Here is a 25,093-nt window from a genome sequence, read left to right as displayed (position 1 = left end):
AAATATGATATATAATGTGAAGAGAAATTCAAATAATATATAAGTCAATATATATTCATTATTTTTTATTCGTTATAATATAATATAAGAAATACACAAAAATATAGAAAACTAACATATAATAATGCTTCAAGATTAACCAACACAAAGAAATACACCATATTGAATACAACTTACATTGCCCCCCACGACATTAGAACAACTCACTCGTCCAATTATCTTACAATAAACACATATTTACAAAATAAACAAAAAATTAATAAAGAATAGACTTTAATGTAATATATTGAATAAAAAAATGAATGAATAGATTCACGTGCATAGAACTACTATGAAGTTGACTATAAAACATTATAACAACTTTCGTATAGTAACCTACATCTCTCGCGAGTAACAAAAGAATATTTTGAAATGAAATGGAGGAAATAATATAAACCAGTAAGAGAAATTTTTTTTGGTCGAAGATAAGAAAAGTGATGAAATGAGAGAGTGAAAAGTAGAGAGAGTTATGTATTTTAGAATGAAATGTGAGATAAAGTTATGAAAAAATAGAGAAGAAATGTGAGAGAAGAATAACGAATTATCATGTGAAATTGAAATAGATGGTAAGTGAAGTTTTTCATCTTATGTGTAAGGTTGTACGCTAAGAAGTTTAGAGTTTTTAGAGAGAAAATTTTGTATGAAGTGCTCACATTTGTCCATTGCTGATGTGACATGAGTTCTTTTTGCTATGTAGTAAGTAAGTAGGAGTGATTTAAGTGATATCCCTTTAAAAATATTGATGCATTTTATAACAATCCAATACTATTAAAGAGACATTGTAATTCATATAATATATTTTGTTTAATTAATTACATTTGGTATATTAAATGATATATTAATTTGTTCAGAATCATTAATACAACTTACGGTATCTAAACTTGTGTTGACAATATAACATATTTTGTTTAATTAATTACATTTAATACATTTTTTTATTTAAAAAATCACACTTATTTATTAAGCAAAAATATTTAGTGGAATATATGTATATAATTAAGATAATTTGTGTAGCTACAAAAAAAAGATAAATAATTTGCATAATTTCATTAAAACTAAAAAATATGAATATAATTTACTTTGGAATTAGTTTACATAAATAATATTCGTACACGAATACTCACATTTTTATAATTTTTTTGTCAAGTATTATATATATATATATTATTATGATGAATATAATGATAAATTTAATATGTATATAAATTTTATTATTAATATAATAATTATTTTATATATATTAATTATTACAAAATATATAAATATATATTTAAATTTAAAAATAATTTGGGTAGTCATACATACCTATTATTTGCAAATAATTTGATAAATTCACACGTAAGTACTAACGGCACCACCTCGTTGCCATCCCTAATCTAGATTAAAGGGTGAGAGGGGGAAAGAAGTTTGTGGAATTTTTATTATTTATATCATTTATCTTTTTAATGTAATATATTTTAATCTTTATTTTTTAATTAATATTAATATAATATATTTTGTTTTGATGCATTCGTGAAACGTATTCAACAATTATCGACTAATATATTGCCCTTTAATTTAATAAAATAGTACCTTTTAGTTTATTATTTTTCGCACAATTTATTTTAATATTGGATTATATTTATTTAAAATATAAAATATTCGAGGTAGAATAGGAACATAGTGTGAATTGTGAAACCGTGGAAGATGATTTAATAATATTTGCTTGTAATTAGTGTGAAACCTAAACTAAAAATGAAAAATGTTGTCGCAGTGAGAAAAGAAGAAGAAAACTGTCGGGTACGAGAGCGAGAGCGCGCGATATGTTTTTCCTCCAAATATTTGGGTGTCAAAACAAATCTTTTCTGTATCTTTTGAAAAGCCCTTTAAAAATTTTCACCTTCCCTCCTCTTTCTCAAATCCCTAACCCCCAATTTTCTGCCTTTAAATTCAAACCCTTCCCACCAAAAATCCAATCTTTTCGTGTTCAAAACCCTATCCCTCGATCACCCATTACCTCGCAACGTTCAATTTCGATTCCCAGTTATCCTTCACTCTCTAATTCCAAAACCCTAATCAAGATTTCACCATGTGTAAGCCGATTCCTGCACCGACCAAACCCAAAGTGGGGAAAGATCAAGCTAACCCTTCTACTCCCCCTCCTTCGGCGTTGGATTCAGTGTCCAAAATCGTAAATTCATCTCAGTTGTTCGATTGCATAGAAAGAACCTCTGCCTTCGATGACGTTCCTATGCCGCTCTCGGTGGCGCCACCCTCCGGTGACGTTATTTATCTCTGCGATCCATATAATGATTCTGAACAGCGATATGGTCTTTCTGACGCTGATTTGAGTTCGCCATATCAGTCTTCTTCCAAGTACAATTTTACTTCTTGGGACTCGTGGCCGGTTTCTGATGAGAAACCCCAAGTTTGTGATCCAGAGCCAAATCATACTGACGATCAAAACTGGTTCTACTCCAGTGATCCCATTGCACCTCCAAAGAATGAAGATTCACCCTCTCGTGTGGTATGCGTTTTCTTCTTCTTGATAGTAGTGATTTTATTTTCGTACTTAATAATTTTTTTTCCTCCATTTTTGGTGATGATATATTTGTTTAACAGGGAGCTGGGCTTTCAAATCTTGGCAACACATGCTTTATGAATGCTATCTTGCAATGCTTTACACATACTGTTCCCCTAATTGAGGGTCTCCGTTCTAGTAGCCATGCCTTCCCTTGTGATTGTGAGTTAATATAATACCCTTGTTTCGATTTAGCAATCCTGCCCTTTTTATTTGTTTTAGCATTTTTCATTGATTAAGTTTTAGAAGATTTTTTTTGGTTACTACTCATGTTTTAAACACCAAACAAGCTAAACCAAATGTATTACTGCCTTAATGGTCAAAACATACCTGTTGCTCTCTGAAGTTGTTGGTGCTGTTCACCAATAAAGTACAATATTCCATTGATTCTGTGTTACTGACGTTGTGATTTAAATGGAAAATGGTACTGCAAGCACCTGGAGAACAAAATTCATGTTTGGTCTGGAAGTAGCACTCTAGTGAGCTGATAGATTACTTTTGTGAATACAACAATCAACTATTTTATGTGTGACTATGCCCACTAACCTTATATTTTCTTGTTGTAGTTGTGTGTAGTTTGAGCATGATAGTTTATTATTTCTGCTTTTTTTCTTAAGATTTTGGTTTTTGTATTTGAGAATTTCAGGTTATCACAGTGGGTTTTGTGTCATGTGTGCTCTTCGTGCCCAAATTGAATGTTCCTTAGCATCTTCAGGAGGAATGGTTTCACCTTGGAGGCTTGTTAAAAACTTGAGTTGTATCCTTATTCACCACCGTGGTTATTATCAATAAATTACCTTGCAATTCTAATAAATTGACTGTTATAATTAGAGGTTGTCATTAATATTAATAGTTATTGTTATATCATTAGCTTGTGAAGTAGATCCTTTAATCAATTCAATCTTAGTTTCCTTTTCTCTTCTGGTTGCTGTGATCCCTAACCTCTTAATAGATTTTTCATCTAGCTTTAGTAGTTACCAGCAGGAAGATGCACATGAATTTATGCAGTGTGCCCTGGATAAACTAGATAGGTGCTTCCTTGATTTGAAGGAGAATAATGAGAGTTTTGATGATGTCAATCTAGTAGATAAAATTTTTGGTGGTCGTCTCCTAAGCAAAGTATGATAGATAATTTCCTTATCATATGTTTTCCTTCAGTTCCTTTATGGTTTAGAATGTTATGTTTGGTAACTGTTATCTTCTCTTGGTCTTTTTCTTTCAGCTTCGCTGCTCTAATTGTGGCCACTCATCTAATACCTATGAACCACTAATTGACATGAGCTTAGAGATAGAAAATGTGGACACTCTTCCAAATGCTCTGGAATCCTTCACCAAGTTGGAACATATTGAATCAAATTTTAAGTGTGATGGCTGTAAGGTAGAAGTTACCTTGGAAAAGCAGCTTTTGTTAGATCAGACACCATCAGTCGCTGCATTTCATTTGAAAAGATTTAAGACTGATGGGAATTTAGTTGAAAAACTTGACAAACATGTGGATTTTCCACTGGAGTTAGACCTGCAGCTGTACTCTGTTTCTGATCACAACAGTAATGTGAGTAGTGGTTTTATATCCCCATTTACATTTCACAATACATGTAGTTTTTTACTATTCTTGTTTGACTTGTGAGTTCTTATCCACTCATTGTTGTGTTGATAGGAACCAATGAAGTATGATCTGTATGCAGTTGTCGTGCATATAGGATTATCAGCTACTTCAGGACATTACTTCTGCTATGTTCGCTCAGCCCCAGATATATGGCATAAATTGGATGATTCACTGGTAACCACTCTAGAACATGTTTTCCCTTTAGAGATTGTTCTGCATATTATATGATTATTTAGTAATAAATGGGACCCTATCTTTCTGGTAACATTCATGATCTGAGATGATTACTGGCAATTTAGTTTCCATATCAAATCTATTCGAGGGTTTTGGAGTGATTTACTACATGTTTGAAATGTGGAATCTTCAGCTTTAAATGATTGTTGCTGAAAGTGATGTCATATTTTTGGTAACACAGTGATGATGCCTTCAATGTGTCCCCATTCATAGTTCATTATAGCATATGGCATTGGTTTTCTAGAAAATTTCCCTTGATATTTCTGATCTCATTTCTTCATTTTTAAGCTATGGGTTTAAATCATACATAAGTTGACAATATTTGCTATACTTGTTTTCACACCAATGATGTAATATCTGTTTTGGGGATTTTGTTTCTACTCTTTTTTTGTGTACGGTAGTGTGTATATTCTTGATGGTTGTGTTGGTTATTGACAGTTAATGTTATTGTCTGGAAATTGTTCTACAGGTTACTAGGGTCTCAGCGGAATCTGTGCTGTCTCAGGAAGCATATATATTGTTTTATGCACAACAGGGTACACCATGGTTTTCCAATATTATGGAATCTCCATTGCCGTGCCTGGATCCAAGTATTTGGAATACCTCTCCTAAGTCTGTTTTTGATAGGGTTGACAGCTCAGATAAACCAACTCCTATTATTAATTCAAGTAATGTAATAGTTGAGGCTAGTGAATCCAAAGAATCTTCTAAGCCAAACCAGGAAAGTGTTGGTCTCAATGGGGTAAAAGATATCAACCAAGCCCAAGTGCCACTTGTGAAAAGTGCCATGTTGAATGTGAGTACCTTGGTTGATGGAGATTCACATGTTGAGTGCGGTGATTCTGATAAAAACAACAATAATGATGGTTTCAATGATTTAACTCCTCCCAGCTCCCCACATCGTGATTTTCCAGGTAATTCAGTCTACTTTAACTGAATCCCCCCAATGCATTTCTATGAATTTGACTTGTTTGTTTAACAACATTGAGCTGTATTTGTCAGATAGGAGTTACCAAATCCCTCGTGGTCATTTGAAGAAGAGTAGTGAGAGTGCTAAAAGATCAAAATCAAAATTGAAGTATACGGGTGATACCGGAAATTCAGAGAGAAAAGCAGCTGTGAGATATGCTAGCAAGATGCATGGTTCAAGGAGAGATGCAATTTTGGCTTTAGTTGAATGCAATGGGAAAGCTTTGAACAAAAGAAAAGAGGTAGATTCATCACTTTGCAAGGAAAACAGCCATCGCCGTGCTCCCAAAAAGCCAAACCATGCTTCTGTCATGCGCCCTGTGGCAGCTGGAGTTCACAATAAGTAGTCTTTGGCTTTTGGCATTTGTTATTGCAGTTAGTTAATTTGTTTTTTTGGGGTTTGTGGAAAAAAACCTAAACCTAGGTCGTTTTCCTAATACTATTGTGAATACTTCCGGCAATAATGTATAGGTAAACACCTGGAGATTATATTGTTTTGCTATATTGTAGTTCTAGTTAACCCAATAGGGAGAATTGATTTTCTTATTTGAACTTTTTATGTGACAGGATCTATAATTTTTTTTAAAGCAGTTTAGGAAAAATATGCACCTCTTAATATTTTTAGCACGATTTGGGTAATGTTATACTATAAATGTTTAGTATACTGCCTTCCACCGACACATTCATTAGTTTGTATGTGTTTTTACTCAAATGTGTATAGATTGTCACTTTAAATGTGTAGAGAGTAAATATATTTTTACTTTATAGATGAACTAATTTTATTTGGATGAATGATTGTCCTTAAGTGTCACCCTTAGGAACTCTTGACCTTTTATACCACCACCTTTGCCTCCTCCACTACCACCCTCATGTGCACCACCTTCGCCATCTCCTTTACTAGAATCTCCTCCATATCCACCACCGCCTTGGCCACCTCCACCTCCACCAGAACTCCATATCCTTCCTCAGCCCCTTCACTTCCACCAACTCCTCCATATCCACTACTGCCTTGGCCACCTCCACCAGAAGCTCCATATCCTCCCTCAGCCCCTTCACTTCCACAACTCCTCCATGCTCATCTGCACCTCCTCAACCACCATAACACCTCCTACAACGACATTTACACCATCTTTCCCAAATCATTATTAAGCACAATATTATTTTGTAATGCTGATCATGTCTTAAATAGTATTAGATTGATTTTAACTATATGATGTACATGGTATTAATTCTCTATCATAAAATAACAGTGTCTCCTTATCTCTAACTAATTGAATTTTAGTGAAAAATATAAAAATAATGTTTTTTATTTTAATAACTTTGAAATATCATTTTTTTATATTAAATATGGACATAGATTGACATATGAATGGGACAGCTGATCCCTATTATTGTATTAGTTACCCTTATCCTTCATATAATGTATTTCCTGACTTATTATAAACAAATAAAAAGAAGTAACCAAAAGTGGAAGGAAATGGGAACATGCAGGTTGGAAATATATTATTATTGAGAAATATATAGAACATATTGACGTAAGTCTTGCACACCTTCCATTCAAGATTTACTTAGTACATTACAAATTAAGATACAATGTATAAATGGTTTATATGCATCCTCGTACCCATTTAGATTCTTATTCTTGTTACTAAAGATGGTTACAAGGAGCTAGGTGTGTATCCTTTCTCCTCATGAGAATTTCAACTTAATTAGTCTTATGGATAGTATCCACCATGACCACCACCTTCACCGCCTCCACCACCAGCTCCATATCCACCCCCATGTGCGCCTCCACCACCAGCACCCCCGCCGCTGCCATAACCACCTCCACCGCCACCAGCTGCTCCACCACCGTATCCTCCACCACCTCCTTCTCCAGCTCCTCCACCCGTGCCATATCCACCTCCATGTGCTCCACCACCATATCCTCCACCACCTCCTTCTCCAGCTCCTCCACCCGTGCCATATCCACCTCCATGTGCTCCACCAATACCGCCTCCACCACCTCCTCCACTGCCACCACCACCTCCACCTCCATATCCTCCACCATTTGCTCCTCCATATCCACCCCCAGCTCCACCCCCAGCTCCACCCCCTTCCCCTCCTCCATAACCACCACCGGTAGCAGCTCCTGCACCGCTACCTCCACCTCCACCTCCTCCACTACCACCTCCACCGGCATAACCACCTCCATGCGCTCCACCTTCACCATAGCCTCCACCACCTCCTTCACCTATACCACCTCCATGCGCTCCACCTTCACTATAGCCTCCACCACCTCCTTCACCTATACCACCTCCATATCCACCACCTGCAGCACCACCACCTCCTTCACCTATACCACCTTCATATCCACCACCTGCAGCACCACCGCCACTTCCTCCACCACCGCCTTGACCTCCACCTCCACCAGCAGCCCCATATCCTCCACCAGCACCTTCACCTCCGCCAGCTCCTCCTCCATAGCCACCAACACCGTACTCTCCCCCACTTCCACCTCCTCCACCTGAACCTCCTCCACCACCATAACCTCCCTCACCACCAATGCCATGGTCTAAGCCAAAGGTGAGGAGTGTTCTGGCAGCAGAGCACACTCCCAAACCCAATACCACAAAGAAAACAATACTAAAAACCTTAGAAGTTGCCATTGGAAAAGTGTTGAAATTCCACTATGACATTTGAGGATCCAGGGTTGATATTTATAGATACCATGGTACTGGTCCACTAGGATATTGGAGGGGTACAAAAACGCGTTATTAATTGTGCAAAGAGTGGCCCAAATGCACATCTAGAAGTGATGGTTTGATAATACATCAGTATCTCCCTTACACTACTACACACACCATAGTGTGCTTTTGCTGTCACTCATTAGCTTGATCTTATTCTCAATGTGCTAGGATCATTATGGATCTAAGTTCCTCTATTCACAAAGTATAACTTATCTGCATATTTTAATACTATGATTATTGGATATCCGACTCATTAATCTACATATGTTGTTCACACTTAGCACTTTCAAACAGTGTAACTAAAAGTTTGTCAAATTTCGTTGTCATAAGCAACTTATTAATCTTCTATGTTATCCTTCTCTGCCTTTTGGATTTTATGTGTATTTTATTGAAGCTTCTTTTTACTTTAGATAGTGCAAAGATTTATTTATTGATATGATTGCTGCATTGTTTTTACAATTAGAGTAACACCACTTCGCATTAATTATTGGCCACTGGAAACCAATTTTAGTGGAATCTAGACTCTAGAGTAGCTGAAAAAAGGTATTTGCTGGTTATTACGTGATGGTTCTGCACCAAAACAAGTAGCTTTTGAGCTACGAGGTCGTGTGCCATACTTGGAACATAGGGTATGTATGATCTGAATAACTAATACTCAGTTATTATAAAGTGCAACAAATGAAGCTGGGTCATTCACCGGAATCTACCTTATGCTGAGATTGGTTGAGAGAAGAAAATAAGAATTGAGAAATATGTGAGAAAGAGAATGAGAAGAGAGAAAAAGATGAGAGAGATGAGAAATAGAGTGGATTTTAGTGTTTTTTGATTGTATAAAAAAGAAGAGAAAAAAATGATTTTTCTCTTACACTCTTCACTAGATAAGGATTTGTTGTCCTAAATTATGTTTCAAACCATGCCGAGTAGGATCAACGAAAATATTTCATATCAATTAAAAAAGATTAAATGTTCATTATTTTTTGTTTCAATATTATTGATGTAGGACATGGTTTGAGATACAGTTTTAGACAAAATATTTGAGTCTCTCTTTTCTTTTTTTATCCCCTGAAACTCTCTCCTAAACCAAATGAAAAAAAGATGACATTTCTCCTCAACTTCTCTCATCTCATTTTCTTTCTCTTCAATTTCTACCCTTCCAAGTGAGTCTTAGTCTTGATTGAATAAGCTCTTGATCATTGGATGCTGTACTACCCCTCTTGTAGGTTGAACACCCCTTCACTCTATTATTTCAATACTTTTGCTTTAAAAGATTAACAATTTTTTTAACCCTTACTATATTCTGGTGTGCATATATGGAACTACTCAGCCCAGTTCCACAGAATGGATTTCTTTTCTTATTATTATGTTCTTTCTGGACTGTAACTTAATTCCCATAAAATAGTAGATGAAAAAAGATACGTGTCAATATTTATGTAGTTTAAGAAAATTATTTATTCTCAAGTTAATTATACTCCAAGACTATTCATTACATTTTTGTTTGCCATTTTTCTTTCAAGTTCTTGCCCCGAAAAAACAAAAGTCTTGAATCATGATGGTACTACAAGACCAATGATTTATAAGACATCTTTATCATTAACGGGTTAAAATTATATGATTTTATTCAAAATCAATAATAAAGATATATGTCATCTCTTTCCCTTTTTTGTCATCTAAAATCCATTCTCAAACTGTAAGGACACATAATAGGAAGTCTCATCCCTATAGGGCCATGAGTGGAATTGGAAGACTCCAACTATTATAAAGTCTCTCCGCTCCAAGGCCATGAGAAGAGTATAGAACCACATTCCATAAGACTTGCAGCTTACAATTCTGTCACCCCATTTTATCTAAGAAGAAAATTCCCATTGCCACCCATAGTGGAGACTATAGTCTATAGTATTTATGTCCAGTTGCAACATGCTTAAGTTCTATTGAAATAATTAGTGTGATTTTGGCGTTCAATTACCGATTAAGTGGCTTCTTGTCTCATTCGGGTTCTGGGCCTGGCTCGGGGTGGTGGAAGTCTATTAGTTGTCTAGGTGGGGTGGAGGGAGTGGGGGTCCAGTGGTTTTCGTCTAACATTCTTCGTAGTCTAGGTGATGGGTCCCAATCTAGATTTTGGTTGGATATTTGGTGTGGGTTGAGTAGATTCTGTGACTCTTTTAGAAGATTGTCTTTGGTGGCTATGGATGTTAACTGCTTTGTTTGTGATTGTGGGTCTTGGGTCGAAGGGAATTGGGTTTGGTCTTTGAAGTGGAGGAGAAAATTATTTGTGTGGGAAGAAGCTCTAGAGAGGCAATTGTTTGATATTATTATGCCTTTTTCTTGTCAGCAGGGTAGATCGGATTCTTGGGGGTGGAGCTTATGTTCTTCAGGGATTTATTCGGTGAGCTCTGCTTATGAGGCTCAAATTCAGCATTCGGTGTCTGCGGTGGACTTGCTTGTGAAAAAAGTGTGGATTTCTTGTCTTCCCTCAAAAATATCCTGCTTTGTCTGGAAGTTATTAAAAGGGAGAGTTGCTACTAGAATTGAGTTGCGGAGAAGATCTATTATGGTGGATGTTGATTGTTTGTTTTGTTGTAACTCTGAGGAAACTATTGATCATCTTTTTTTACTTTGTGATTTCTCCTCAGCTGTGTGGAAAGGTTTTTATGATTGGCTTGGGTTTAAAGTTGATCTTCCTAGGAATTGTTGTGACCTCCTTAAGCTTCATTTTAGTGTTTGGAAGAAGAAGAAAGGCTCTAATGTGTGGGGTATGTTGTGGTGCGCGGTGATTTGGTCTCTCTGGTTGATGCGGAATGACTCTGTGTTTAATGGTAAGGAGTGTAGTTATTTGTCTATTCTTGATTTGATTAAGCTTAGATCCTGGTTGTGGTTTTCTTCTGGTTGTGTTAATAGTTTTATTACCTTCTCTTCGTGGATCAATGATCCTTTTTACTGTATTGGAAACTTCTGAGTGTTTGTTGGGTTGCACCCCTTGTGCTCTCTTAATGAATGTTCTCTCAAAAAAAAAAGGTGGCTTCTGCTCTAGTTAAAGAACGAGTAATGTCAGTAACGCATTTTAAGTGGCTTCTCCTTCAACAATCTTTTAATTTCTCTTTGTTTTCGGTGAATTTTATGTGCATCTATTCCCTATTTAATATGGTCGCCAGGTGCATACATAGAATTATGGTTTAATTTTTGTGCTAGTCACGATGTTTTAATTTCATTATATATTAATTAGCCTATCAACTTTAATCAAGGGTAAGAAATGAGTGGTGAATGAAAATGTGAACGAGGCCATTAAGGCCACTGAGGTTTTTAGTGTTTAGGATGAATGGTTGTTGCTTTAATTTGAAGTTATCCTTATCACATCCATCACTAGCATTAACAATGGTGAAGTTGCTTCCAGTTGATGAAATTGAAAGTACCATATAGTGGACGGTCACATGCATAAATGGAGGTTGCTGGACCCACCCATCTCGTTATGCTTGTTTAATGGATTGCTCTTTTTCCTTTGTATGCATAATATTAGAGAATATTTAGATTGATAAAGAATTATCTTATTTATGATTTAATTACTTTTATTTTATTTAAATTTATCTTTATCTTTATATTTATATTTATATGTTAATTGTTATTTGAGCTTATCTAGTTATATAATAAACGTGAGAGTAACTTAATTTGAGTTTGAAGAATCTTTACGATTCATATAGAATATATTGTTTAACTCTAAGACCTCTAGTAGTAGAATAACATATACAGCCCACAATACTATATTTTAGATTTTAAATTTATAAAATAAAAAACATTTAAAAGACGTTCCATTTTTCAAATAATAAAATTGATGAACTCGTCGTGTCAAGCTTGTGTAGTAGGCAGAAACATCGATATCTTTTTTCCGAAAGTACTTGCTTGGAGAGCTATAAAATCACTTGATTTAGTACACTGTGATTAAATAGGAAGAAGCTTGTTAACAATGTTGAAAAGTGCATTTTTGTAAGAAACAATGAAGATAGAAAAGTTTACAAGTTTGACAATCTAGAAACTCAAAAGTAGTCAACAGTAAAAAGTTTTCACGTAGAAGCATAAAATAAATATTGTGAATTTTTCATTGAGTTGATCAAGGCATGAAAAGTCTTATTATAGTGTAAACTAACTAACTAGCTAACAAATTATTAAACACATGTAAAAAAATAATTTAACATATGTAAAATATATAAAATGTGTAAAATGTATCATGATAGCTTTATTCTCCACTTATACCAGTTGTTATAAATGATAAAGTTAATAACCACTAATTGAATCAACATGAGACTCATAAAATCGTAGATATTCGCAAATGGGCAGCATCCACCTCTACACTTACAAGATTGTGCACTTGGCAAAGATGTCATGCACATGATAAGAGGAGGAAATTATTTGGTATGCCTTATTTGCTGATTGTGACCTAATAACATATGAGGAAGCAACTAAAAACATATGAGAAGGATAAACATAAAAATTAACAACAGTTCTAAAAAAAGAAGCCAATATAAGTCGGGGAATACAAACAAAAACCTTACATTGAATTGAAAAAGACATATGATAGAATTTTTATTTCACTCCAAAAATATGTAACATGTATTTTCATAAAGATACTCAAAGTAAACTTGATCTCAAGTAAAATAAAGTATTCACATTGTTCAGGCCAAGTTAAAGTTTAAGGAAGTGTGTTAGATTATAAATTTGGAAATTGAAGAAAAAAATTAGAAATTGTTTCATCTTTATCTATCGATCAAAAAATTTAATTCATAACTATTTTTAAAATATATTTATGTATGATCTGATAACTTAATTGGCCAAGATGTTATATGCAATTTTGCTCACTCAGAAGGCAACAATGATTGGCCTCTCGGAAAATATTATGAGACAACGCCAATGATTAAGAAGTGATGATGATACTGACACCTAATGATTGATTGCAAGGAAACTTGAAAATGAATTGAAATTAATCAACCATTTTTCCTTTAATTTTTTCGTAAATGAACAAAATAAAGTAAAAAAAAAACCATTCATTCATAGTGCAAATATCTAATTTTGTATGACCCAAAATAAATTAGGTACGACTTTTTTCTCTCCAAAAGTATGTTAATTCAGAATTGTCATATTTCTTACTACAAAGTATGTCAAGTTCAACTATAAATATACCCTATAATCATCCTTTGAAAAAACTTTATAGAATCGCAAAAGGTAGATCGAATTTTCATGATTAAATTGAAGGGCAGTCATATGGCGTGCTAAATGCATATATACATTTCCTTTTTATCTTTTTTATTTATTTGATTTATTCATTATGATTATAATTAAATAGTTATTTTTAAGTAATCATTTCCTTTTTATCATTATATAAATAATCACTAATTTAATAATTTTATTTTATATAAATAATAGTACATATATAATTAATTTTTTAATTTAGATTTTTTATAAATAATATTATTTATATATTATATTTATTTTAATTTGTTATAAATTATCATACATATTTTTTAAATAAAATAAATATTAAATAATTTGTCAGTTTTTGTTTTTAGAAGTAATAAGTATTTTCCTTTTATACATAAACCACTTCTAAACTAAATCATTTCAAAATATTTTACTAATAAATTATTTTTGGAAACATATTATCTCTTATGCATTCCTTTTTATTTATTTGATATATAAATTTTAATTAAAATATTTTTTTATAAATATTATTTCTTTTCATTATACCATTATATAAATTAATAATTTAAGTTTTAATTTTTTATTCATAATAGTGATATATAATTTAATAATTATTTTTTATGATGACTACTTTTTTTAAATTGAATTTACTTTAGTAACTTTCATTTTCTAAAATTATAATAATATATATTTTAATCAATTTAATAATAAATAATTTATTAAATTGAATTCTTTATAAATAGTAAATATTTTCTGTTTATAATTGAATAAATAAATCTTATTTAAATATTAGCTTAAAATTTTTATTAGTATATCTTATATTTAATTAAATATTTCTTCTAAAGATATTTCAATTTATTTGATGCACAAGTGTCGAGTATTAGTATTATTTGTACTAGTATGTACACGCATTTTGCGCCTATTGGTGAATATTGTATGATACTACGTATTCAATTTTTATATATTTCATTTTTTAGAATTAGAATGTATTTGTTGTGTTCGGTGTACTTTATATTATATTTTTTGTATTTATAATAATGTTCATTTTAAGGTGAGATATGTGGTTAATTAATATGTTGGTTGTAGTTACTTAAAATTATATGATTTTTTTGTAAAAATTAAATAATATTAAGGGAAAAACAGGAAATGAAAATTAAACCATGATAAAATTAAACAATATTTTGTCTTTATATGCAGTATAGAAGTATAGAGGACAAACATAAGCTTCATGATTTCCTTGTGGAAGAGTTTTATATGGTTTTCAGTCCTAGCAATTTATTTCCCTGTCTCAACTAGTAAGGCTTTTTATATTACTTGTAAAGATTTTCCAATTTATTTGACGACGTAGTCATGCTACGAAAATGTATATATCAAACCTTTGGCGTGTGTATTCTTCACATGACTATAAAAAATTAAAAACAAATAAATTCCTCTGTCAATTTGATGATAAAATTAAATTAAATTATTATTCAACGTTCCATACTCTTTATTCTAGGTTATTTAAATAAAAAATGCTACACCGGATTATCCTTTTTTTTATGTAACACGATTTAAGAAAGTAATTCCAACATTAGCAGCAGGTGAGAATTTTCTTTCAGAATCTTTGGTTATTTCAAGATTCATAATTATAGGTTCTAATTTCTAACCTCCAAATTGATGAAGAATATCATTTCTCTTATTGGGTCAGTCCTCTTTCTTCATACACTCCCTCCTTCTTTATCGAAAAACCCCCTCATCCACATTTCCACATTCTTATTTTACAACTTAGGAATAGAATTGAGTTGAATCGGATAGAACCAGGAGTCTTAATCAGTTCAGTTCTATTAGGATTTGATTGACTCAAGTTCAAAATGAGTTATCATTTTAGTTCGAATTCATCTCGATTGAAGTTTGTGAAATGCCTTAATTAATCTTATTATCTTACAATTAATCCAATAAGTTAGGATATCAACTTTTACATTTAGTTCTAGCTTGTGTGAAAAGGGAGACATATATGATAAAAAATGCAATTCTTCCAAATGGTCAAAGCCATTTGAATGACCAAGATTGTGATTGCTTATTACTTGAGGATGCCACGTGCAAAGACACACAGTAAAATAAAGGCGTCAAGGAGCATCAGCTTTGGCAAAATCTTGTTAGCACATCTACCCATTCAGATCCATTTTGTACTTTAGCATATTTGTTTGAAGTTATATCAATAGTTATCAACTATTCTTAAATTTGGACAAAATTTTCAACACCTTATATAATTGCTAATTCAAATATAGTACCAGAAGTCATAAAGTAAAAAATTCCAACCCAGTTAGATATTTGCCAATTCAATTGTGGTACCAGTAATCATAGAAATGTGTTATTGTTAAAAATGTTATTATGGCATGAAAATAATTCATGCAGGCCCACCTACTGATGGAATTATTAATCAACACGAAAAGCTTTTTGTGGTGCCCATTTTTATATGATGATTTTCATTGATGTCTTGTTCGAAGGTCTTTTCTCAGTGACGCTATTGGTAAACGCTTTATGTTATTGTTAACGGCTTAACGGCTTACTTTAGCGCAGGCAATAAAACTGGAATTAAAAACTTTTTATCAATTTTTGTGGGATAACAATTGTATTTTCATTTTACCGAAAAATGGACTAATGGTATAATCTATTTGAACATGATTAAAGCCACTAAATCAATGACCAATATTTAATTGACTCATAACATCTACTTAATCGGTGTGAGAAACTATGTGGATTTTAACCCATTGTCTATGATGAGAGACAACTAGGGTTAAGTAAATTGGTTAGGATTTCTATATCCCATTGAAAACTCCACAATTTGTCCAACTATGATTTCAGAGTTTGTGTATTGATAGGGAAAATCTTTGGAACTCGAAGTTGGATGATGGATTGTTCTGAATTTTCTTGAAGCTAGCTTAGCTCTATAATCAAGTTTCATCTTAATAATTGAAGGTCCGTTTTATGCACTTAATGCTTTTGTATTTTTTATCACTCTAGTATTGATTTGTTGATTTTGGTTGCAATTGAAAAATCATTTGTTAAATCAAGTCCATGAAATGCGAGTGTCTTGTGGTTCTTGAATTTAGGAATAGATCTTGATTTACATGTACTCTTAAATCTTAATGTATTTTTCTAATGTTAATCCACCTTAAGAATCAAGGTAAAAATTGAATGACTATATGTTTTTGGATAAACCGGTGGTTGAATACATTGAAGGTAGGATGTTCCAATATTGTTTGTTATACTAGTTGCTCTGAAAGTTCCTTTTCATTCTCATGTTAGTTTCTCTTAATGATTACTATTTTTTAACTGAAATACATTCTATTTACATAAATAAATAAACTATTTAATGACATAGATTCCCTGCATTTATTTAAGGAATAAGAAGGATATTGAATCAACTACTGTATTATGATATTGTAGTACTTTTTGTCAATCTACCGATGTAGTCCATTAAAATATAGCCCACAACCCATTGAAATAAATAAGATTGTAGAACAAATGTAGGAATGCCCACGAGTGTTTTCAAGTAGGACCCTTGAAGAGCCGAAAAACAGAAAAATAACAAGTACGCTAAATATTACGGTCCAGTCAGTAAAATAATTGGGCTTTGGCCTGTTACATATTTATCAAGGCATTGGTTCATTTGGCCTGTGTTATTCACGTTAAAAGAAGGCTTTTCTCTGTTGACTCAGGCTTGTTCATTGGAAAGTATCAATTATGTGTTAGAGGTGGAAAATCCATTGGATCTGGTTCAAGTAGCACTGGTGAAGTCCCATTCGGAAGTGTAAAGTCCAATAATATGGGGATCGTGATTTGTAATCGATTAAAAATCACAATATATAGATATAGAGTATTAGAAACTGTGAGACAGAAAATATATATACTAATGTGTCCTTGATGTCTTTTTTGGGGAGTCAAATGCATCCACCCCAAACACGGAAGGCTGAAATATGCTTCATTTTTAAAACTTGAAGATACGTGAGATTTTGACTAAGAACTGCGTAAATAATTATACAGTATTTTATTTTGTCTAGCCGCAACAATCTCCTCATGAAACAATTTTACTCGAATTGAGAACATTTACAATACTGTACCCAGGGGTTTCTCAAAATCAATGTTTTTTTCATGGGCAAGACAAGTTCGAATTCTTAAAAGAGAGCAAATATATGCCACATGAGCCAAATAGTCATTCTAAAGAAATTTGACATCTACAATATAATTTCTTTTTTTACTTTATTATATGCATTCGTAATTATTTTGGATTCTCATGGAGACATCTTTTGGATGATATAATGATTAAATGTCAGAAACAAATGTTGAGCCCTAATATTTCATTTTGAACATAAACCTTGGGATTCTCCGACTAAGAAGCAATACTTTAATAAATAGATAAATAAATAAAATGTAATCAGATCTAGTAGCTACATAGAAAATAGTCACATTGGATCCTTGCATGCATGGTTTGAATTGGGTTCTTCTAGATTTTCTTTCAGTTATTTAATTTAAAAAAAAACCTAGATCCTAAAAAGAATGTTTTTGTCACATGTCATAATTTTAATTCTGTATTAATTTCTCTAGTATTAAAGATAATTCAGAGGATGTCTTTAAGAGTATATAATAATCGTGACGTTGATGCACTAGTTAACTCTATGAGAGCATAATCTTCTTACTTCCACAACAATCTCTTTATTATTAGGCGTCAAAGATATTCATCTCTTCAATCTCGCCCTTCTTGGGAAATGGAACTGGCATATGCTTACTGAGATAGATAGTTTGTGGTGTAAAATTTTGTGTTCTAAGTATGGTCAGAATTTTGCTAATGTTAAAGGGATTGGGCCTAGGTCTTCTTCTACTATCAAATCTCTAATAACAATCTGTAGTTTTAGGAAGGTATTACTCGCCGTATAGGAGATGGGTCTTCGACCAGATTCTGGCTTGACAACTGGGTGGGCCCTATTAATATGTTATCCAGGTTTAGAAGACTTTATTCTCTCAGTGTTAATCTGAACACTCACATTAGTCAGTTAGGAAGTTAGGTCGAAGGAAACTGGGTTTAGAACATTTTTTGGAGACTTAATCTTTTTATTTGGGAAACTGATCTAACTGAAACTTTTTTGCAGGTCATTCAAAATGTTGTTGTTTGAGAAAACATTCTGGATTCTTGGGAGTGGCACCACGACAAATCCAACCTTCACTCTGTCAAATCTGCTTATGATCTTCTCTTTCTTCATCATCAACATCAACCTTCGACTAGTGATATTAACCATCTTTGTATTATTTGAAAGTCAAAAGCTCCCTTAAAAGTAAAAGCTTTCGCATGGAGACTTTTCCAGGATCGGATCCCCACTGTTGATACTCTTCTCAAGAGGGGAGTCTCTATTGCATCTGGAGCGGGAATCTTATGTCCATTTTGCAACGACCAAGCTGAAATTTCTCAACATCTTTTCTCCTCATGTAACTTCACTTATTCAGATTGACAGCTTTTGTATAATTGGTTGAATATTCATATAGTTCTTCCTCTTCAACCCATCCATCATTTCACTAATCACATGGGCATGATACCACACAGGCGTTGTTTGAATTATTGGAATATCATTTGGCTCGCTACTATTTGGGCTATCTGGAGGTCTAGGAATGACTTTATATTTAATTCAGTGCAACCCTCTCTCGAGAAATTTTTTGAGGCGGCTAGGGTTATTTCTTGGCTTTGGATCAATGGAAAGAGGTGTAAAGATCAGTTCTCTTTTTCGGAATGGATAGCAACCCCCATTTTTTGTCTTATGTTGTAATGGCTTTTAGTTTTTTATTTTTTCAGCTTCTTTCTCTCTTGTAATTATTTTCTCTCTTAATAAAATCTTTCCTTTTGCCGATAAAAAAAATCTCTTTATTATTCACTAAAATATTAATAACTTATTTTTTTGGAAGGTATATTAGTAACTGATTAAAGGACACTAGTAAAAGAATTTAAGATAAAAACATCACATGCATTGAAATTAAGAGTTAAAAAACTATGTTAATTTTTTAATGTACTAGTTTTATTTTTAATTCCAATCAATGTCCATAACAATGTGGTAACTCCTATAACTTATTTGAGCATGGTTTGGAATCCTTTCCGGTATGGAAAAATAATATTTTAAATTTTTTTATTAAAAAATAAATACAATCTAAACTATTTAAGATGATTAGTGTCGCATATCATAATCTTTAACAGCATAAATAAATAAATAAATAAATATATATATATATATATATATATATGTATGTATGTATGTATGTATGTATGTATGTATGTATGTATGTATGTATGTATGTATGTATGTATGTATGTATGTATGTATGTATGTATGTATGTATGTATGTATGTATGTGTGTGTGACTAACGAAAATATGAAGGAAATGTAAGTGCTCAACTTTGCTGATACTTTAAGAACAGAAGTCAAAAAGTGTGTGCTCTATCCAAAGCTAAGCTTCAGAATGGAATACAAGAGTTAGGCTTAGTCATCATTCATGACACACCAACTCTCCTAGTCTCCTTAGCTTCTGACGCAAATTCTAGAAGTTCCATCCCTTCGTTATTACCAAGACTAATTATTGCACGTGATCCAAAGAAAGCGCGCAGCAACATATTTCACGTTCACACACTTATTTTCACTAAAAGTAACTTTTATTAAATTGAGGCTTGTTCTTCCTTATTTTCCCCAAGTCTAAGAGACAATAGTAGGAATGAGCATCCAAATACTATTGGTTTAAGCCGTTTGAAATAGAACAATGCACACAAAATATATTTTGGATGGAAAGGGATTTTATTTAAATAAAAAAGTGACAATTGATGCATAAAAAAATATGGTAAAAAGCTTTTTGCGTCTAATTAGTGATACTTAAGTGTAAGTAAGTATTGAAATATATCTTCATGCATAATAGAATAACAATAATGTTATTTTGACAATTAAAATATATCTTCATTTGGCAACACATTCAGCAGCAGTAACCATTACACAGTGTTGACTGGGGCCGAACCTCTAACACACAAAAACAAAGAGAGGATGTGACAAAAATCCAAAAGTTGCTTCTACAGACCCGTACCTAAGAACTAAAAGTGTGGCAACTTGCATGGTCCTACCCAATAACGCTAACCCATCCTTCTTGAAATCTATGTCCTAACCAGAACTAGCTACCTTCGCTGAATTTATTCCTAACTGGGTAATGGGAGCACAATCTTGTTAAATTACTATACCTCACTCATATTTATGATATTTATATTAAAACTGATTACAAATCTTACTTATATATGGCATTATGCCCCTCATCATTTATGTGAATACTTTGTCCATATAAATGTATTTGTCATCTTCACATGAGGTGTGTGCAGATAGAACCATTTTCTCTTTTTATTTTTTACTTTTTTAGTGTCTCAAAATTTTCCCACAATTAAGATTCTCTTAATGCACATTATATTCATCTATAGCTAGCTTTCGTGCCACTAGTCATTGTCGTTATCCAAAGTGTTGCTGTATTCCATTATTTGAGTTCATAATTGACCTTTCAGGAACTTTCTGATATATGTGCGGCTAAACTTCTTCAACTTTTTGGTAAGAATTGTTTTGTCCATTTTAGGTCTACTAAGAATGGTGACATATGCAGTTCATTTTGAGTAGTAGCTTTGGGTTATTTACAATGTAGAATGAATACGCATTTTGAGTAAAATGCTCATTTAGTGTTATCAAATTAATATGCCACTATCACTATTTGTTGGTGCTTTTTTTTTTTTACGGCAAAGTGAAAGATTTTATTAAGAGAGGAAATAACCATAAGAGATAAAAGAGGCGGGAAAAAGAAAAAACTAAAAGCCATTACAACATAGGATCAAGATAAAAAATGGGGTTTATTATCCCGAAAAAGAGATCTAATTTTTGTCTCCTCTTCCCATTGATCCAAAGCCAAGAAATAACCCTAGTCACCTCAAATTTTTTCTCGAGAGAGCTTAGATATAAGGTGCATGTAAAGAGGAAAGATTGATTCACATTTTTTCCTTTTAGTAACTGTATTTTTGTAATTATAGTTTTGGGATCTGTTTACTGGCTAGGGCATGCAATAAAAGACTGAAGTCATCCCGTAGATAAAAATTAATTGAAGGTTACAGCCTTTAAAAAGAGTATTTGTCGCATTTGGAAGTTGAACATCTTTTCAAAAAAACACATGAGTTTTTAAATATTTATTTATCAAATTTACCATTTAAAATTTTACCAAATTTTATTAATTACACCATACTAATAATGATAAAGTAATTATAAATAACTAAACTAATAAATTATTAGAATTTATTAAAATGATTTCATCAAATTATATAGATGATTAAATAAGAAATAATTATAAAATTACAAATATTTTACCAAATTACTAATAATATTAAAAATGATTATTTATTTACTAAATTATCTACCTATTTAATTACTCTGATTACTAATTATAAATTAAATAATGAATAGTAAATAGATATTTATAAGTTTTTAAGTTATTTATGACTTTCCAACTAGTTTATTGAATACCTCTAATTCAATCATACATATGTAAGTCTATGTGACTTACATAACTATAAACTAGTAGGGGTAATTAGGGTTGTTACCCCAACCCACTTTGCTCTGCCCAAGTAATATCCATTTTAGGTGGGTTTGAGCATGCTTGTTTTAAAATAAGGCATTGTCCGTCCTAAATATTAGTAGGGTGGACTTATAGATCGTCCTAAACAAAACTAAAAAAAATATACAAATTTTTATTCACTTCATACAAAATAAGTAATAGATAATTTGCATACAAATATACAAATGTCCTTATCATAATAAACATTAATATAAATGGCGCAATACATAGAACATATTAATGCATATATAATACAAAATATGCATAATATATAATTTACATACAAAATACAAAAGGAATAATACATATGTATATATAATATACAAAATATAAATGTGTATACATATTAAGAAAATGATAATACTTTCTTATATTTGATATACAAATTGCATATATAAAAAAAATATTTTCTCACATTCTACAAATACATATATATTTATATATCTAATGTTCAATAATTTACCTAATCATGCATGTGGACCGCATGTTTTTCCAGTTGACGAATATAGCATGTTGGGCGGACATTTTAGAACTGATTGATATATTTTTTATGTTTTGTCCGCCTAATAAAGGCAAGCAGGCCCAATGAAATTTGCCTAAATTATCAATGATACTGTAAACTAGTTTTTTTCCAATAGACACATTACTTTCGATTTCAACAAAATTAATTAATAACAATAGAGAACAAAAAAAGTTAACAAGGAAAAATAGCTAATACTTCTTAATTTTCTAAAAGATTAAATAGCACGAAAAAGGTGAAAAAATATTAAATTCACAGTGAACGGGGAGCGAGTACACAATAAATCTATAAAATAATGAATTAAATAAAGTTCTAGGAAACTTATAAAATATCACCTCCTTTTTTGACCTAAAGTCCCAAACCGCGCACACGGTGAGGAACGCATGGCAGCGGTAACGGTGGGGTCTAACACAAGAAGTGGCAATGATAGAGATGTAAAAACGTCGTAGTATTACAGGTCAGGTCAACGCGCACGTGTGAAACACGCTTGCAGTGATAAAATGTGGTCAATGCTGGTGTGCCTTTGATATTGGGAGACTGTGGATTCGGAAGGCTTCTTTTCTTTTTCTTTTTTTTATACCTAAACCTCTATGTATTAAAAAAGGTACCATCATGAAGCCCTTGGAATTTCATTGCACAAAAAGTACCACTTACAAACTTCAATTACAACTACCACCGCACTCAGTCAAATTCAAGCCATGTCAATCTTCTTTCGCAGCATTTGCATTTGATCTCTATTCTTATTAAATTATTAAGCAAAATTTCAGTTGTAGACACTCTAGTCCAATTAAGCATTTTGTCAATCAAGTCATAGTTATGCCATTTCACATTTTCTTATATATAGTTTTTGAATAGAATGGTATCTATAAATATGTTTCTTGTAATGTTCTCAAAGTTATATTACAATCATATAACCATAAACCTCAACCCCTTCTCCCGAAAGAAATACGAAAAATTCTCAAGTAAGAATTTCATACCATAAACACTTCAATATTTCAATCAACATTTGATAGGTTATAGGTATGTTTTGAAGCTGTGTGTATATCGTTATGTCTCTCAATGCGGATAACAAAGGCAAAGAAAACTTGTATATTTTGCTGAGTAAAAAATAACAGATTTTCGAATAGCTTGCAACCCAAGATTCTGTTCAGTGGTGCAATAATTGGCTGTCACTGCTTTCGTCTCCTGAAATTTAGGTACAGGTATCGAGAAACAATTTAAAATAGATAAGGCTAACTAACATGCTGCAAAAAATGGAAGCAAAGTTGTTGTTATGGAATTGAAGTCTTTTTCTTTATCTTAAAGGAAGCAGAAAAAAATACTCGTGCAAAAATTTATTCCTCTTTTTTGACAGGTAAAGTCGCTTACCAACTACCTTGTGAATATGAATTTAATAATATTTAGCGTATAATTTTTATGTTGTTTTATTTAAAAATAAGTTTTTTCTATATTTCTAAATTATAATAACCAGTTGCCTATCTTTTTTTTTAATCTGTAGCTATCATCAACTTATTTAGTTCTACTTGAAGGTAAGATGACTCCCTCAACCAAAAAAAGATACGATGCCTACACTAAGTATCTTGTTAGTTTAAGTTCGTATTTTCTTCTCATGAATTTTATAACAAATGGTAAAAGAGAATAAGAAAAGGTCAAGCCACATTTTCAAAGATTTAAACTAGGACATTTTTCATGATGTTTGACGGCTTAACGGATGAATTGGGACACTTTTATAGTATGTTATTTTACAATATCCATAGTCAATGAATAACTGTCCTCAGAAAACCACCACTGCTTTACTCTGCGACTTAGCAAAATAACAACCTTCTTAATATTCAAAATATATGCCAATTCAATGAAACCTGAATGTAGGTAGTATAATAGTTGTAACTTGTAAGATTTATTTTTCTCCATACCACATATATTCTTAATTATCTAGATGCAATTATGTTCTGAAATTGGGTAGGATTATTATGAGTGTCAAAGTTTTTTCTACAAAATCCAACTCGGGACATTTGATTAAACCATAACCTCAGTCAATTGATCTTTGATTATTATAATTTAATTGAAAAAAGAAAAAATATCTAGTATAAAAAATAAAAACTGAGCTTCCTCCGTCTCTTGTGCATTTCAATGAATTGAATCAGTCCACATAGTATTACTTTTTAAGAACACATATTCCGACATACAAATTTAATTAATATGATTGGTTAAAAATATATATTTAAGTTAAAAATTAATTTATTAAATATTTTTGTAACTAATAACAAATTATGTCACATGAAATGTCATACATTATGAGATAGAAAATATGCTCTCATGCAATTGAGCCATCTAAAGCAACCAATCATGCCCCGTTGAAACATCAGCCACCTTCCTCTCTTATTATGTTTTCATGTATTTTCTTGGCCTTATACGACCTGCGATCAACCTACACGGTATGATACTAGCCAAACAAATCAAGGGGACAAAGACATAGGGTATTCGAGAAAGACAACAAAAGTAAACTATTTTTCTAAGATAATGATATATTAATTTTGAGCATCATAATATTTGCAAGCATCTCAGTCCCGTGATACAACGAATTCTGTAGTGCTCACGTCTATATA

General features: G+C 32.2%; 2 protein-coding genes and 1 long non-coding RNA gene across 10 annotated transcripts; 2 read left to right on the top strand and 1 right to left on the bottom strand.

The window, feature by feature from the left end:
- On the top strand, positions 1,785 to 5,971 carry LOC109349097 (ubiquitin carboxyl-terminal hydrolase 21-like). Of its 3 annotated transcripts, none has more exons than XM_019589764.1 (9): positions 1,785 to 2,545; positions 2,641 to 2,761; positions 3,246 to 3,356; positions 3,552 to 3,718; positions 3,822 to 4,151; positions 4,257 to 4,374; positions 4,904 to 5,353; positions 5,442 to 5,729; positions 5,760 to 5,971. In XM_019589764.1, exons 1-9 carry the CDS (start codon positions 2,108 to 2,110, stop codon positions 5,786 to 5,788), a joined length of 2,052 nt encoding a protein of 683 aa, XP_019445309.1. In that variant the 5' UTR covers positions 1,785 to 2,107; the 3' UTR covers positions 5,789 to 5,971. The 3 variants fall into 3 exon arrangements, with proteins under 3 accessions (XP_019445309.1, XP_019445308.1, XP_019445310.1); XM_019589763.1 differs by having other exon boundaries at positions 4,257 to 4,379; positions 4,909 to 5,353; XM_019589765.1 differs by having other exon boundaries at positions 4,257 to 4,379; positions 4,909 to 5,353; positions 5,442 to 5,971.
- On the bottom strand, positions 6,897 to 8,121 carry LOC109349098 (glycine-rich cell wall structural protein 1.0-like). Of its 6 annotated transcripts, none has more exons than XM_019589770.1 (3): positions 7,768 to 8,118; positions 7,345 to 7,719; positions 6,897 to 7,275 (listed from the first exon to the last, which is right to left on the bottom strand). In XM_019589770.1, the coding sequence occupies exons 1-3, from the start codon at positions 8,054 to 8,056 to the stop codon at positions 7,124 to 7,126; spliced, it is 816 nt and encodes a 271-aa protein (XP_019445315.1). In that variant the 5' UTR covers positions 8,057 to 8,118; the 3' UTR covers positions 6,897 to 7,123. The 6 variants fall into 6 exon arrangements, with proteins under 6 accessions (XP_019445315.1, XP_019445316.1, XP_019445312.1 ...); XM_019589771.1 differs by having other exon boundaries at positions 6,897 to 7,311; positions 7,381 to 7,719; XM_019589767.1 differs by having other exon boundaries at positions 6,897 to 7,719.
- Positions 23,244 to 23,798, top strand: LOC109349100. The gene is made up of 2 exons (XR_002107919.1): positions 23,244 to 23,381; positions 23,451 to 23,798. It is a non-coding gene; the product is annotated as an uncharacterized LOC109349100 (long non-coding RNA).

The sequence above is a fragment of the Lupinus angustifolius genome, chromosome LG06, assembly GCF_001865875.1.
Source record: "Lupinus angustifolius cultivar Tanjil chromosome LG06, LupAngTanjil_v1.0, whole genome shotgun sequence".
NCBI classification, from domain to species: Eukaryota; Viridiplantae; Streptophyta; class Magnoliopsida; order Fabales; family Fabaceae; genus Lupinus; species Lupinus angustifolius.
The sequence above is the reverse complement of the archived record's forward strand: the minus strand, read 5'-3'. Positions and strand labels throughout refer to the sequence as shown.

What these genes read in the sequence shown, in the direction of transcription:
- LOC109349097 (XM_019589764.1), top strand. Translation starts at nt 2,108, where the DNA reads ATGTGTAAGCCGATTCCTGCACCGACCAAACCCAAAGTGGGGAAAGAT. An exon ending in GCTTGTTAAAAACTTGAGTT is followed by an intron (nt 3,357 to 3,551) that starts GTATCCTTATTC and finishes ACCTCTTAATAG; the next exon opens with ATTTTTCATCTAGCTTTAGT. An exon ending in ATGGCATAAATTGGATGATT is followed by an intron (nt 4,375 to 4,903) that starts CACTGGTAACCA and finishes TGGAAATTGTTC; the next exon opens with TACAGGTTACTAGGGTCTCA.
- LOC109349098 (XM_019589766.1), bottom strand. Translation starts at nt 8,056, where the DNA reads ATGGCAACTTCTAAGGTTTTTAGTATTGTTTTCTTTGTGGTATTGGGT.